The 15,511-nt window shown below is 38.4% G+C and overlaps 2 protein-coding genes across 23 annotated transcripts in view; both read left to right on the forward strand.

Annotated features, from left to right (window-relative positions):
* The first annotated feature begins 618 nt into the window (after window positions 1–618).
* Window positions 619–13,651, forward strand: LOC116054330 (kelch-like protein 20). Of its 2 annotated transcripts, none has more exons than XM_031305848.2 (8): window positions 619–866; window positions 3,763–3,920; window positions 6,247–6,430; window positions 8,241–8,384; window positions 8,696–8,829; window positions 9,939–10,150; window positions 11,125–11,231; window positions 12,004–13,651. In XM_031305848.2, exons 2-8 carry the CDS (start codon window positions 3,794–3,796, stop codon window positions 12,059–12,061), a joined length of 966 nt encoding a protein of 321 aa, XP_031161708.1. In that variant the 5' UTR covers window positions 619–866; window positions 3,763–3,793; the 3' UTR covers window positions 12,062–13,651. The 2 variants fall into 2 exon arrangements, with proteins under 2 accessions (XP_031161708.1, XP_031161707.1); XM_031305847.2 differs by lacking the exon at window positions 619–866 and adding an exon at window positions 2,809–3,076.
* Window positions 13,361–15,511, forward strand: part of LOC116054316 (potassium channel subfamily T member 1-like) — a 69,066-nt gene continuing 66,915 nt past the window's right edge. For 20 of the 21 annotated variants that reach the window (XM_036008874.1, XM_036008878.1, XM_036008894.1 and 17 more), the window contains exon 1: window positions 13,361–13,498. In XM_036008874.1, the coding sequence (XP_035864767.1) occupies window positions 13,432–13,498 (67 nt within the window). In that variant the 5' untranslated portion in view covers window positions 13,361–13,431. Of the gene's footprint in view, window positions 13,499–14,404; window positions 15,040–15,511 lie in introns of those variants that run through there. The other variant, XM_036008882.1, reaches the window with a different exon arrangement.

Consider the following 15,511-nt stretch of genomic DNA (forward strand, 5'->3'; position numbering starts at 1 on the left):
ATACTGACAAGATTGCAGAAAAAACTTGGGCTCACCACCTGTTCCTCTGTAAAATGTCCACTGGCTGCTGCACAAGATAAACAGTTTAGTTTGCCATCCATGTATACTTTGTCACTTTTATTTGACGCATTGCTTTTAGAATAACTACTTTTTTATTTGTACTTCTTTTGCAACACGGTTCCTCACTTTAAATGCCATGTGCACTGTGCCCTAAATGATGCCTGATTTATGACAGCACCCCCTACTTATTTGGGTTTCTGACTATTTTATTAAAAAAGGTTAAAGCATTGATTACATTAGAGTTTTTACCACAAAGGGATATTGGACCATAAATTATCAGATGTCCACCATAGATCAACATGATTTCTCTACGACGACTGCAGCAGGTTGTGAATATCCAGTAACCCACATCCACTGATATGTTTTACTTTTCATTTTATTATATTGATACAGGTTTAAGAAGGAAATGCAGATACTTTAGGTGAAGGACCTGTTTATGGTCCAGAAGACCAGAGCAGTTTTTTTTTATCTTCACAGACCTAAATAAACCCTTGACCTCCTAAAAATTTAGGATTTTACAGCCAAATGACTTAAGGGGCTCCAGACGGGCGGGTGTGACAAGGTTACGAAACTGCCAGCTAAGTGTTTGGGTCTCAGTGTAGATTCTAGGAGGGTTATGTTCAAGACCTTGCAGAGGAGGAAACTTTAATCATCTCAGTAGGGCCTTTGGGAAAGTCTCAGCTCTTCATATCTGGATAATTAGACAGATCTAATTATCTGTCTTTATTCCTCAAGACCTCAGACTCATCTCTTGCTGGATTACTCTGAAGGCCTCGCCGACAGGAGCACAGCAGCTGCTTCGCCTGGTGTGTATCTATCTATCTATCTATCTATCTATCTATCTATCTATCTATCTATCTATCTATCTATCTATATATCTATCTGTTTATCTGTTTATCTATCTATCTATCTATCTATCTATCTATCTATCTATATATCTGTTTATCTACCTACCTATCTATCTATCTATCTATCTATCTATTGATCTATCTATCACAATTTAGAACTAACTATCTATCTATCTATCTATCTATCTATCTATCTATCTATCTGTTTATCTATCTATCTATCTATCTATCTATCTATCTATCTATCTATCTATCTATCTATCTATTTAGCTATTTATCTATCTACTGTATCTATCTATCTATCTGTCTGTCTATCTATCTATCTATCTATTACAATTTAGATCTATCTATCTATGTACGATTTTTATTCCTGCAGGGGTAATGCTCAAACTGAAGGATTATTAAAGTCAAATATGTTTATTACAGTACCAGACCTTACATCATCAAATATTCTTTAGAAATAAATGGAGATAAATGGTAAAAATGGGACCAAATTCCAGGAACTAAGTCAAAAATCAAAAGTACAAACAAAGGTCAAGTCAAAGATTACAGGTCTTATTGTGACTTTAAAAAAGCTTTATGTAAGCAGTGATGGAGGAGGTACTCATATAATTTACTTAAGTAAAAGTAGCAATACTCCATTATGGTGCTTTACTGTAATGTTGTAGTAGGTCAAGGTGGAGATCATTTGAACTGCTTGATATACAGTGGGGTAGTTTACGTAATCTGTAACAATGCATCATATTTTATAAACTGGTCATGTTTTGTTTGCAAAATCTTTATCTGAAAGGTAACTGTAGCTGTTGAATAAATGTAGTGTAGTAAAAATATAACTCTGAAATTTGGTGGAGTAGAAGTATTACAGTAAGTATCATAGCATGGAAATGTTCAATTAAGTTACAATAAAGTAGCTCAAAATTGCTCTTCAGTACAATGACATGTACTTAGTAACTTCCAACCACTTTGATTAAATGGTGTAAAATGAGGTGATTTACGGTAATAAAAATCATTTTTTGATTTGATCTATCTATCTATCTATCTACAGTATGTATGTATGTATGTATGTATGTATGTATCTATCTATCTATCTATCTATCTACAGTATCTATCTATCTATCTATCTATCTATTTAGCTATTTATCTATCTACTGTATCTATCTATCTATCTATCTATCTATCTATCTATCTATCTATCTATCTATTTATCTATCTATCTATCTATCTATCTATCTATCTATCTATCTAGCTATTTATCTATCTACTGTATATATCTATCTATCTATCTATCTATCTATCTATCTATCTATCTATCTGTCTGAGTCAGCTAATGAGTCAAAATGTGTTAGTCAGCCCTATAGAAGCCATGTACTGACAACAAAAACAGCAGTGATTACATGGAATTTGCATTTGACCTATCTTCCTGACCTACATGAGATGAATCACCATTCCATCTGAGGCGTTTCCGCTGGACACATTTAGTCTATAAATATAGGCAACCTGCAGCATAGGTCACATAACAAAAGGGTGAGAGATTTGCAGGAGGGAGCTGACAGGTGCCTTTTCAGACAGTAACATATATCTGGACCCCTGTGAAGAGAATCTGAAATGGTGAAGACTAATGCTTCTGTCACCACTAATGGTGCATTCAGAGTAAAATAGAAGGGAACGCCTCTACAGTAACCAGGACAAGACTAGTACCTCAATCTATTGAACCACGACACATGGTTGCCTGTCTCTGGTCTAAATTCACACCAATGATACAGTTACAAATATGACATTGATGAATCTCATCTGAACCTAAAATTAAGTACATGTCGACAATTCTTTCGGCATGACAGTTGTCAGAAGGAAGCTGGAACTAGGGTGTGTGAGTCTTGGGTTTCAGGGATGGTGGGATGAATCACTTGGGGGTTGGTGGTGTTGCTAAGGGGAGGAGGTTTTACTCCTCGGAGCAGTCAAGTACAATGTCATTCCAAGCGGAAAGCTGTGACAGGCAGTAGTTTAAGGACAGACTGTGGGGAACAGAGCGGCGTGTAGTGATAAAGCCCAGGAGGCCAGAGACCTGACTGACACCTCGGTGCTGCTGTGAGGCAGAAGCACACATCTTGACTGCAGACCCTGAGTAAAATACTGAGGAGATAAAACATGGGAGTGTACAATGAACAAGGGTAAGATACGCCATCCTGATTAAGAGCCTGTGGTGAATTTAAGAGATGCAAAGTTGACTTTGGGGCATATTTTCCATCATGTAAATTATGTTATCATTGTTTGTGTAATTGCTACAATACAATTACTTGGAAAAAACAGTGTGGGGATTATGACTGTACATCACATATTTTTATAGTAATCAATAGATTTCAAGTTGATAGCTAATTCAAAATGAAGTATACACATTTTTTATACTTACATAAAAAGTTATACTTTATACTGTCACTTAATATATAGTTTACTTACTGTTTTACAACCTGTTAACATCTCTGTATGTATATTTATATATACTGTATTTATTTATTACTTCTCATTACGCATAGGCCTATACATTACTACATTCCTATTTGCATTCAGTTTATTTATTTTTGCAATTGCTTTACAACTGTCCATGTGTATACATTTATATATGTATAATTTATCCCTATATTTTAACTTCTCATTGTCAACACTGCTTTTCTTTAATCATGCACATGACAATAAAGAACTTGAACACAAAAAATTGTATAATCATATAAACGGTATATCTCTGACTTTTCTTAATGATACCATTTGCTGAATAGTTCCCTCAAGCGTAAGTTGTGACATCATAATCACATCATCGCACATCACTTGTTCATGTCTACTTTATCACCGTGTGTTTTAGGGCAGCCCTGGAGGAACCAGAGTCCCGCCATATGCTGATCAAAGAGAGCAAAGGAGGATCACACCGCCGTCGCCAACCCATGCCAACCCCCCTCGCCCTTCGCAGCCAGCTCAGCAAACTTCCCCCCAAAGATGTCTTCAATGACATGATGTTTGTGGGTCAGTTGCTGCGTTTGGTGTACATCTCTGACAAGTAGAGTTTCTGATTTTAACGAGTTAGACCTATCACTTTTAAGTGCAGTTTAAGCTGTTCACGTTGTGGATGGAGGACAGAAAAATAGTAAAGTGCACATTACAGTATAATTAGAGCTGATTAGGAGGAGTATTCTTTAGAAATAACGAAAGTTTGAATGAAGTGTTAATGAAGTGTTACTGTAATGGAGTTTGAAAGAAGGGCCTGTCATGACATATTTATGACAGGTTATGTTGTCTAGGTTAATGTCAAGTTGTCATAACACAGAGATTGTTGTCTTCGTTAATGTCAAGTTGTCATGACAAAGACATTTTGGAAAATGCTAACTTTGCATTAAAAATGTCATAATTTACCGAATGACACTTAATCACAACAGTCATGAACACTCAAAATGACTCCGTCATGTTCATGACAGGTGTCATGTCATAATAATGATGCTGTCATGTCACTCTTATGCACACCCCTTCAAATAAAGTGTTACCCAACTTTCATTATTACATTAACTGTGATGTAGATAAAGATGAAGAACTTTGACAGGAGACTGCAGTTGTTTGAGAATGATATATTAGCTAATCATTAAATATTAATAAAAGATCCTCTTTGGCTTGTGCCTCTTTAACAGACTGGAGCAATTACTGTACAGTAACAACAGTGTGACCACAGTACTCAGTAGTTAGTTAAAGCTGTTTTAAAGGGGTGCTCCAACAATTTAGCAATAAACTTCCCCAAAGTTGGCAAACAGATGTCATGTCATAATAAGGTACCACCACCAACAGAGTCTGCAGAACAACAGTACATTCCCTCCATGCAGAGGCTGGCAGCTAGCCTGATGTCGTCATACTCAGATTCTAGTCAGAATATGAGTCTGATACTGCTCTACTGGGCTGTGATTATGGGGCGTGATTCAACCGAACCAGGAAAGAAAATGCCTCTGCACTCAATTGGATAGACCTACAACCAATCAGAGCAACGGAGACAGACGTCACAGAAGCTGCAAGTCAAAGACAGGCTTCGATAGAGCAAAGGCAGAGGGGGCAGTTTCTGTGTCGTGCGGACAGGTGTGGCAATGTGTATACATACGTGATCGCGGTTCTCTGTTCCTCTTTTAAAATAAATGCGCTGTCGATATCTTCTATAACAGACGTGATGGCGGAATCTACGCATCTCAATTTTCCAGTGGCAGCCATCTTTGTTGTAAACAAATTAAACCCAAGCGCTCTTTGGTGACATGGTAGATTAGGTTACTGTTGATCATCTGTCCATCATCGTATGAAGCCCGTCCTGACAATTTGATTGGTCCGAACAGCTCTGGTTCGAGCATAGTTGCTCTACAACGGATCAAGTCCAGACCGAACTTCCCAACCTCAAATGTTGTGGGCGGGGCTAAGTACGGCTGGCATCCAGGCTAGCTGGCAGCATGAAACCAAGCACAGAGAGCTGCTATGCCAAGACAGGATTACTACCGTATCAATAAATTCTGCCGATAGTATTAAAGATGATGGTTTATCATATTGTATGAGAAAGGGAGGGCTGCTTGGGACTAATCAATTAAAAGGGTAAATAGAAGTGAAAGCACAATGAGGCACTGAATGTAAGATGTGAATCAAATGCTATGGCCTTTGCAATCAGCAGATTACTGATGACTGTACATTTTTAAAGAATGGCGATCATCCCTCCAGCAGAGTTCCAGAGACTTGTTAAGTCTTTGCCAAAGAGCACTGAAGCTGCTCTGGAGGCTCGTAGGGCCCAACACATTACTAGGACAATTCATGTTGTTGTTTTTTTTCTTTAATTCGTCGCCCATCTGTGCATTTGCATTCTTATAAATTACTCATAATTTTGAGTTCACTTTGCCGATTTTTCATTTTCTTGGACCACCTCTGGCTGACAAGGATCACCATGGAAACCAGACAAAACAGCCCAATACTATCGGATCCATGCATTTGTTTATTGCTTCTACTGCATGTAGAGAAATGCAACAAAAAAGAGAAATGGAAAAAAAAAATAAAAATAGGCCTTCTAGGGCTTCTATGATCACATTTTCATAAAATCTTTTTTGCTTCTGTCTGTTGCAGCTTGACATTAGTGTCGTATATTTGCAGTTTAAAGATTCTGTTTCAGGTAATTATTTTCTAGGAAAAAAACATTCGTGTGCACAAAAAAGCAATTTATTTTCCTTTTATAGCAGCACCATAAAGATAGGCCTGGTGTTCAGCAGCGGACAGGAAACAGAAGATATGTTTTGATTTGATTGTAATACTGTAAAATAGGTGTCCTGTTTTGTGTTGGCAGTTGGGGGATGGACCCAGAACGACCCATCCTGTTTAGTAGAACAGTTCTGTCCTGAGTACAACGAGTGGAGAACAGCAGCACGCATGGTCAACAGTCGTGGCAAAGTGGCTGTGGGCACATTGGATGGCAAGATCTACACAGTCGGTGGGGAAGATAACATCCGATGTTACAGCAGTGTGGAGAGGTGAGAGACAGTACAGTTTATAAATGTATTTTACTAATAATGTGTGCATAGCGGTTTTAATTTGGCAATTCTTTTTTTATCTCAAAATGTCAAACTTCAATTTTCCTCCCATGGTGTTATCACTTTAAGCTCCTTAACGCAAAGGTTTTCTCGCTGTAAGAACCTCATATCATCATTGAACACATTTTGTTTTTTTGTCACATGCTCTTTTGAATTTCAAGTTTCAGTGAAATGCAAACATCAAACTTTGACTTTAGCTCTAACTGAAATAGTTTATTTTGGTTTATGACGATTTTCTGGTACAAGGTTATTCAAACTGACATTTCATTACCTCACATCGGTTATCACTGCGGGAGAAAGTGAAAGTAAGTTGTAGCTTGGCTGACAGTTTGAGATAGCAGCCATATCTTATTGTGATAAGTAAAAGCTGTCTAGCTCTGCTTTAAAGACAGTAATATGGCATTGTGCATTTCTAACCATAACCCAAACCCTGTCCAACCCTCAATACAATCTAACCATCAATATAGCATGTGGGTAGTTCCTTACCCCTCCCTTATGCTTACTCCTACTCTTCTCATTTTTAAAATGCACAATTGCAAAAACTATCATGGACTTGCTGAATATCATTAAATTAAACAAAGTGAACAATTCATGGCACAGCCACTCTGGGGACTGATGTTGTGATTTTGGTGTCTGAGGGCCCATCCCCACTCATGAGGATAAAGGACATGGCCAAAATGACTCAGCTTCCATTCATTGCCCTCTGTATAAATAGTACATATAGCCTAAGGTTAGCTATTTAACTAGGATGAAAAACTGATGCTAAAAGCAATTCTTTAGAACTCTATATTTGTGTATACTCTATAACTAGATTAGGTGAGGGAAAAAAGATCTGTATTCATTTTTGTTGTTGTTTACATCACTGAACAGCAGAGGTCAGCATTAAGGCAGACCTTAGATGTACCTTTAGATATTAAAAACCACAAGCCATCTTTTTTTGTGAGCAGGAGACAACCCCAAATCCTCACTCTGTGGGATTTCCCTCATTTTTTTCATGTTGCCAGGGCATTAAGTCCTAATATGTAATGCAAGCCAAAAATAAACTCTCTTTTATACACACACACACACACACACACACACACACACACACACACACACACACACACACACACACACACACACACACACACACACACACACACACACTCTCTCTCTGCTCTTGTGTTGCATGTTTTCTACCATTTCCTTTCCTCCTACTCTATGAGATGTCTCAAAGGAGCTGGCACTTCCCACAGACAGCCACTCCTCAACTGAATGCCAGTCAGTTGACCCTATAATGATCATCCCTGGTGGGTTGCAGACCAGTAGGGAAAGACTTGCTCCAGACTGATCAGCTGGTACATAATGGCCTATACCAGCTAGCTCTCAATTTGGTTACTGGACTGCATCTAATCTCTGAGGGGTGGTTAAAGTGCTGATATTCTGGGGAAATTGCTGACATCCCACTCAGCAAAAAAAGAATTAGAAGTGTTGTTTTGTGTGATGTGGGTTTTCATCTAGTGGCCTTGAGCTTTTACAGTAGAGAGGAAACACTGGCAGATGTTTATACAGATGACCACACATAATACAAAATACTTTCTCAGTTTCAATGTGTTCCTCAAAAGCAGTTGCAAGCATACAAAACAAAAAATATCAGTTTCTAGGAAAGCTTGTGCCTGTGTTGCTTCTACTCAAGTTGTTATAACCAGCACCAGATTTTCCTTTGCACATACACTTTGACATCCCCGCGCTTTGATCCACACAATGGCAGGTACAACCCAGACACAGACAGCTGGAGTACTGATGTAGTACCCTTGAGCAGCCCCCGCAGCGGAGTGTGTCTGGTGGCGATGGACGGATACCTGTTCGCTATTGGAGGACACGACGGCATTGCTGCCATTAATACTGTGGAGAGGTACTGTACTGTATAGCATTAGTGCTACAAAAGGTCATTTTCTTATCTCAAAATTAACTGTGAATCTTCGCAATACATGAGACTGTGTTCAAGGTATCTCCTCGACATTAAGTGAGTGTCTTACATATTTCTAGAATGGAAGTAATAATGACTTTAATTACCTGACATCTCACATTACTTTGAAAGCAATTTGAAGTGGCTGACTGAGAGGAAGGAACAAAGACACAATTAATTTGATTTATGCAAAAACATGAATGACTGTCAGACCATTTGTTGAATTGGTTTTGCTAACTTTTGTTTCATTGCTCTAGGTATGACCCAAAAATGAACAGATGGAGCAAGCAGACAGCAATGCTGACCCGACGTACCGGAGCTGTGGCGGCGGTGCTGGAAGGACACTTGTATGTAATGGGAGGGAATGATGGTGACATGGCTCTGAACTCAGGTGAGACGTAGAGAAATAAAAGACCTCAGCCACCCACACATTGTCAAAGTCATTTAATCTACAATTATATATAACAGCAAGATCAAGCAAATCCTCACATTTGAGCAGCTGGGACCAACCAATGTCTGACATGTTTGCTTAGATAAATGACTAAATGACAAAGTATTCATTGATTCTGAAAATTGGCTTTTCCGACGGTTTCAGCACTTCTTTAATTTCCTATTGGAAAACTCCGTTAAAATGTTAATTGCATAATTGTTTTTAATTGTGTTATGTGTTAGATCAATGAAAGAAGCTTAAAGTGATATCAATCACTTATTTATGTGGGAATGCTACTTACAAATAGTCAACTATAGTTAAAAATAGTTATTTTGAGCTTGGAGGCATTTCATGAATTTCCCACCACTATTTGTAAAAAAAAAAAAAAAATAAATAAAAAATCTCAGCTTTCCTTGACAGCTTTTTGACGTGTGGCAGAACTTAACGTTCACACATAACGACTAGCTTGACCTTTCATTTTCTGTGAGTCGCCCTTATTCGCATTCACAGACAAACACACATACATACACACACATACACACACGCACGCACGCACACACACGCACGCACGCACGCACGCACACACACACACACACACACACACACACACACACGCACACACACACACACACACACACACACACACACATTCTTAAGCCCCCTGACCTTGCCAAAGATAAACAGGGGGCTATGTTGTGCTGCCACTTGTCACTGACTATTTTAGTCTATGAGAAGTGCACGTCAGTGAAATTCCCACAACCTTTTTTGGTTCTCATCAAGTTCATGGGCATGCTAAATGGTTGAAAATTACAAAAAAAAATGTTTTAAAGAGGCATTTGTTGAAAAATAAATAGAAAGTATATTCACATCATTGGTATCTTGCTTTCTGGCAGACATGTTCAGCTTTTTAAGTACACCTAGAGTTGCATTAGATCAATGTACCCTAGATATGTATATAAATATAAACACTGCCTGTCTGTAAGGTAGTGTTACTCATACAGTGTGTGCTGTTGTAATTTATGGTATATATGGCCTCTTATGACTCCTGCTATCCTCGAAATGTCCCCCAGTGGAGCGATACAACCCTGTAGACGGTACCTGGTCGATATGCGCCCACATGCTGAGTCCCAGGGAGAACGCCGGCTGTGCCGTGTACCTGGGACACATCTACGTGGCTGGGGGCAAAGATGAGCTCAGCCTGGAGCTCTGCGGTGCTGAGAGGTTTAACCCGGACACCATGAGGTGGACTCCTGTCAAACGCATGAAGAGCAAAAGGGACAACGTGAGTAATGGACCACTAAGACACATCAGATGCCAGGCCTTCCCTCTGATTTAAGGTCCAGTTTATTTTTACATCCAAATGATAAGAACAGAGACATAATACGACTGACATGACTGAGGGAAGGACATAATTTCCCTGGACAGATTACCTAAAATATTTCAGTAGAGGTTTAGGGTGTCATTACTATTTTTGGATCCCACAGTCTACATTTCTTTCTCTACACAAGAACATAATAACGGGGGAAACATTGGTAACTTTTTTTTCTGGCATGCCATGGATAGATTGGCAGGTATAATCTTTGTTCACCATTTTATTTAAGCCTATTAGCGTTTGCCAATAAACACAAAGCAGAGATGAGGTCATAAACCTAATATGGAACCATTATTTGCTATTGCTATAATTGCCAGACGAAACATGAAGTGGAACACCATAGTTATTAAAATTCATCCTGAGGGGGACATAAATGTCTGAACCAAATTTCATGGCAATCCATTCACTATTTGTTGAAAAAATGGCAATCTCATGGTGGTGCTAGAGGAAATTCAGAGGATCACCAAAATCATTGTCTGGCACCATGAAAGTACAATATTTAGTTCCAATCCATCTAGATGTTTCACAAAACACTGCTGCTGGTATGTATATCACCAAAATTCCACGGTAATCCATCCAATAAATGTTGAGTTCTTTCAGTCTGGACCAAAATGGTGGACAGACTGACCAACAGCCATGCCACTATCGAGGCTAAAAGGTGTCTTGATAACATATTTTGTGTATTATTATGCTAAAAAATATTGAATTGATGCTGTTACAAAAATATATGCAGTATGTGCAACTGGAAATCCCTGGTTTATTTCTGTTTTGCAATATTGAAAACAATAGCCCAAAGAAGATGTCAAATCTATTTTATTTAAACTTATTTGTTAATGCCATTTAATATAATTCTTCCATATTCACTCTTGTTTATTTTGCCTCAGATGTCCCTTGTAGTTTTCAATGGCACCTTGATGGCTGTGGGAGGCTCTGATGGTGTCACCAATCTGAAAACAATAGAAGCTTACTCTCATGAAACCAACACATGGCGGTAAGAGGAAAACCAATGCCGTGACATCCTTGATGCTTCTTATTGCTCATTGCTATGATGTTTTTTAACTGGGGTTTACTGTAACAATGACTCATCATTCAAATAATATAGAAATAGTTTTTGTTTCCATTCCCTGTTAATGTGGTTACCTTACCCCAGTAAGGTGCAATTAAATCAAGCTTTAAATACAGCAGTACAAAACATACAATATATTGTATAGCCTATATCTGGACTAACAGTCAATAGTTTAGCATTAGGATCTACTCTGTTTTTAACAACAGATAATTAGGTAAGAGTGAACTGGATAATTGTATGTATAATCGATTCACACACTTGTGAGGAATTCAAATTATTTACAATTGTACTTATTGTGAAATGACATGTGCAGTGTGATGCTGTAAATGGGAAACAATGTTGACTCTGATGTTGGTCAAAGTCATGCAATGACTTTATGTTAAGATGAGTAAGGAAAACAGAGCATAGCCTTATCAGAGTATTAGTTACTCCTATTATTAAAGTCCATCTTGCCATTATGATGCAGTTTTCAAATAAACTTTAAGTCTGCTGCTTACATCCAGACGCTGGACAAATACATGGTGTCACTTTGTGATTCATGCACCAAACTCATGTAAGGCTCCTATATCATATATATATATATATATATATATATATATATATATATATATATATATATATATGCCTTTAGGCTGCTTACTGAATCTGAGGGCTTCAATGCCTGAGTCTGACTGTTTTCCTCTCCATCTGTTTTTAGACACTTTGGAAGCACGAAGAGCAAGCATCCAGGAGGCAGAGTGGCTGTGCTGTGCTGAGACTCGACATTGCTCATATTATATGAACAGGACAGAGGTGTTAGAAAGAAATAGCCTAATGGATGTACGCCAGGCTCCAGGACACATTGTGATATGGTTCAACAGTAAAGCAGCATAATGACTGAATAATTGAAGAGTTCACTTCAAAATGAGACATCACTCCATTAGTCAAACCTGGCAGCCGCTGTTACAAAAAGACTACAAGCATTACTTTAAAGCACATTATAGGCTACCAGGTTACCATTAAAGTTATGGGTCTCTTTTAATGTCTCGAGCTTACAAAACAGACCTCTTTAATGATGAGACGAATCAGTGGCAAATACATTTCAGGTTGTATTTTTTTCCCCAAAAACAGATATGTTGAATATTTGGATTTACTGATTGGATTCGGTACCACCATAATTACAGAGCAACCAATACTGGATTTTTTATATATCGGCCTGGCCAATTTATCGGTTTAGCTCTAATCATAATATTAGACAAAAACAAATAATCTGGTGTTACACAAAATAATACCACTTGTTAATATTGTAATTTGTGTACTGATTAATTATTGATGATAGAGTAACAGTTATGAGCCAGAAAGATGAAGGTAAACATGGAAATAATGCAGGTGTTTGGTTAAAGAATGTGCAGGATTTGTAAATGACTACTCAATCTTTTGAGTATTTTGAGTCAAGTTTAACCTTGAGGTATTACAATTACAATAGTATTGTACAAGGATGTTTCAAAGGTGAGAAACTCGGGTGGCTGTTGTAAGTGGAGAAAGTGTACTGAATGTTTTCAAAGTAACGTAATATGTCCTGGTAAAATGGCAACATGATGCATATGGTGTGTTTTATAGGTTATGAACTTTTCTGAATTGCTCCAGTCTCCAGTTTTCTAAATGTAGATGGTGATCATATCACTACATTTTGTATGTACGTCAGCTTCTGTGAATTTATGCGATGCTATCATATTTTCATTTACCCCTCAGCATTGACTGTAAACAAATTACTTATTTATTATTTATATTATTATCATCATATTTCATAATTTAGCTTGTGTAAACAACCACAGAATGGGTTATTACCAAAGAAATTATCACAGACATGACCAAAATCAGCTGGATCAAGTTGTGGAAAAGAAATCTGTGGGAAACAAGATCCTGAGTGATAAACAAGTGAGTGAGATCTGACTGCTGGCATGGGAAAGCATAAGTGGCTGTGTGGGCTTTAAAATGATGACGCTCAGAGCTCTTTCCCCTGGAGAATAATGGACTGAAATGTGGAGAGGCTGAGCACAAGGAACGCACACAGAGCAACGCGCCTTTTCCGGAGAGACACACACAAGCCAGCTGTGTCTCCCATCAGTCCCTCAGCGCACACAGAATGAATATTTTTTTCAATATGAGGGGGACGGTTGTGAGGCAAATAGCAGAGGACAGAGCTGTTGCAGGTATGTTTTAACAGAAAAAAACAGATGTAGCCTAGTAAGAGATTGTGGATTTCTAGAAGTTGCCAAGACTTTGCATGCACTGTGTATACTCCATGTTGGATATTGTGAAATTATGAGAAAAATGAATAAATAATTGGTGTGGTCTAATTACAACTCAATGTGTTTGGCAACTGTCTACAGGATATTTAAAGCCCTGGTAAGACAGATTTACTTATTTTTACTGACTGATACATGTAACTGTTGCAGCATTCACAAATACAGTTGCACTTTCCACCATTCACCACCAGATGACTACGACTGATGAAGACACAGTGTACATGGTTCAACACTAGCATTTCACACCATTACATTGCTTATAAAACAGGAGCAGTTTTGTTTGTCTAGTCTAAAGCCACAGTCTTGCATCTTTACAACACAGACAATGTGACTTTATTGTGCAAATGGGGTGGGCAAAAGCATGACGATGCAGAATAACAGTTGCTATTGTTAGGTTTATTCATTTCACTAAAAGCCTTTTGATGATAAGTTTCCTGTCATCATCAAACGGACCAGTTTCCTCAGTAGCCTAGACACCAAATCATTGCAAAGTTCTCCGGTAGATGGTAATGCTATGCACAGTAGGTGAGTTGAGCGTCCTCCTGCTGCTCTGTCCTTTGGAGAAAGGGATGCTGATGCTGACAGGAAAGCATGGAAACCAGCAGGGACTATATCACGCTTACATGATGTCCTTGTTTTAGAGGCGTTATATATGACAGAAGACAGCTTTGGAGAAAGCCATAAGAGGCGTAGCTATACTTACTGTGATTTTAAACCAGGGGTTGTGACGTATGAACAGCTGAAGACGGTTACACAGAATTTGCGAGCTAGGCTAATTAAAAAGAAGAAGGCAAGTGGAAAAGCAGGTTTTTAATCGACAGCATTGGACTAAACACATAACTGTTCGTCATCCTTCCGCAAAGCAATGTAGTTCGTCAACATTAGCAAATAAAGTTGTTGCTAAGCGACAATGAAGTCTCTCAGTATTGGTTGCGGTTTTGGGCTCGCGCATTGATATTTAAATAAACTGTCAGGTGTGCGATAAATTACAACGTTTCGGAAGCGTGTCAGCCAATCAGCGCTGAAGAGCGGGACTCATTTTCCCTCATAAAAACCTAAATAACCCAGCATGCAAGCCTACAGATAGTTAGCTAGTCTCGCATTGCCATACTTATCTTCACAGCGTTGTGAAGCTAAGTACTGATAAAGCTAGCTTGTCATGCACCAGTGTTCGTCGCCAACAGTATCTAAAGTGGATTGCTTTGATTTAACGGAACGCTTAAGCTCACTACGTTGGACTCTTGTTTGCTCCCTCTGTTCGCCGGAGTCAACCTCCCCTTTGTAATTACCATTTTCCAACGATGACAGTGTTTTCGAAGGGGCGCGTTGATGGGAAACATCCTCTGTCACACAGCCAGTGCTGCTTGAGTAGTGTATGGAGGTTATCTAAACCAAACACATGTTTACGATGATGGGACTTCGGTCAGACATGGGAACACAGCCAGGTAAACGAAGTTAGCAAGAATGACTTCGGGAAGCTTGACTTTACTCTACTCACAGTGACTGTGGTGCGCTTTACTTAGCTTGTGTAGTTATCTGTGATTGTGTCTAGGCAATAGCATTGTCATTCAAGCTGTTCTCAAGAGATTTGGTATGTGATACTTGTATGTAAACTCTTACTGACTTAATATTGTGGAAGTTCAACCATACCACTAAGCTTGTGGTACAGTTTTGTTGTATCTTCTACTCCTTTTGCAATTGATGGATTTGTCACCTTCCTATCTGTTATTTGTATAGTGTCACCCTAATGTTTATGCTGGACTTAGTTGCAGATGTTTTGGTTGATCAGCAATAGGCGTTATATGAAACTCATGAAATTGCTCTGAAATATGCCTGTTTTACACATTAATAGTAAAATAATTTTGTAGGCTTTGTGTTGTCACTAAACCTTTCTTTGAATATAATGACTGTGTTTCA

This window comes from Sander lucioperca, chromosome 2 (genome assembly GCF_008315115.2).
Source record: "Sander lucioperca isolate FBNREF2018 chromosome 2, SLUC_FBN_1.2, whole genome shotgun sequence".
NCBI lineage: Eukaryota > Metazoa > Chordata > Actinopteri > Perciformes > Percidae > Sander > Sander lucioperca.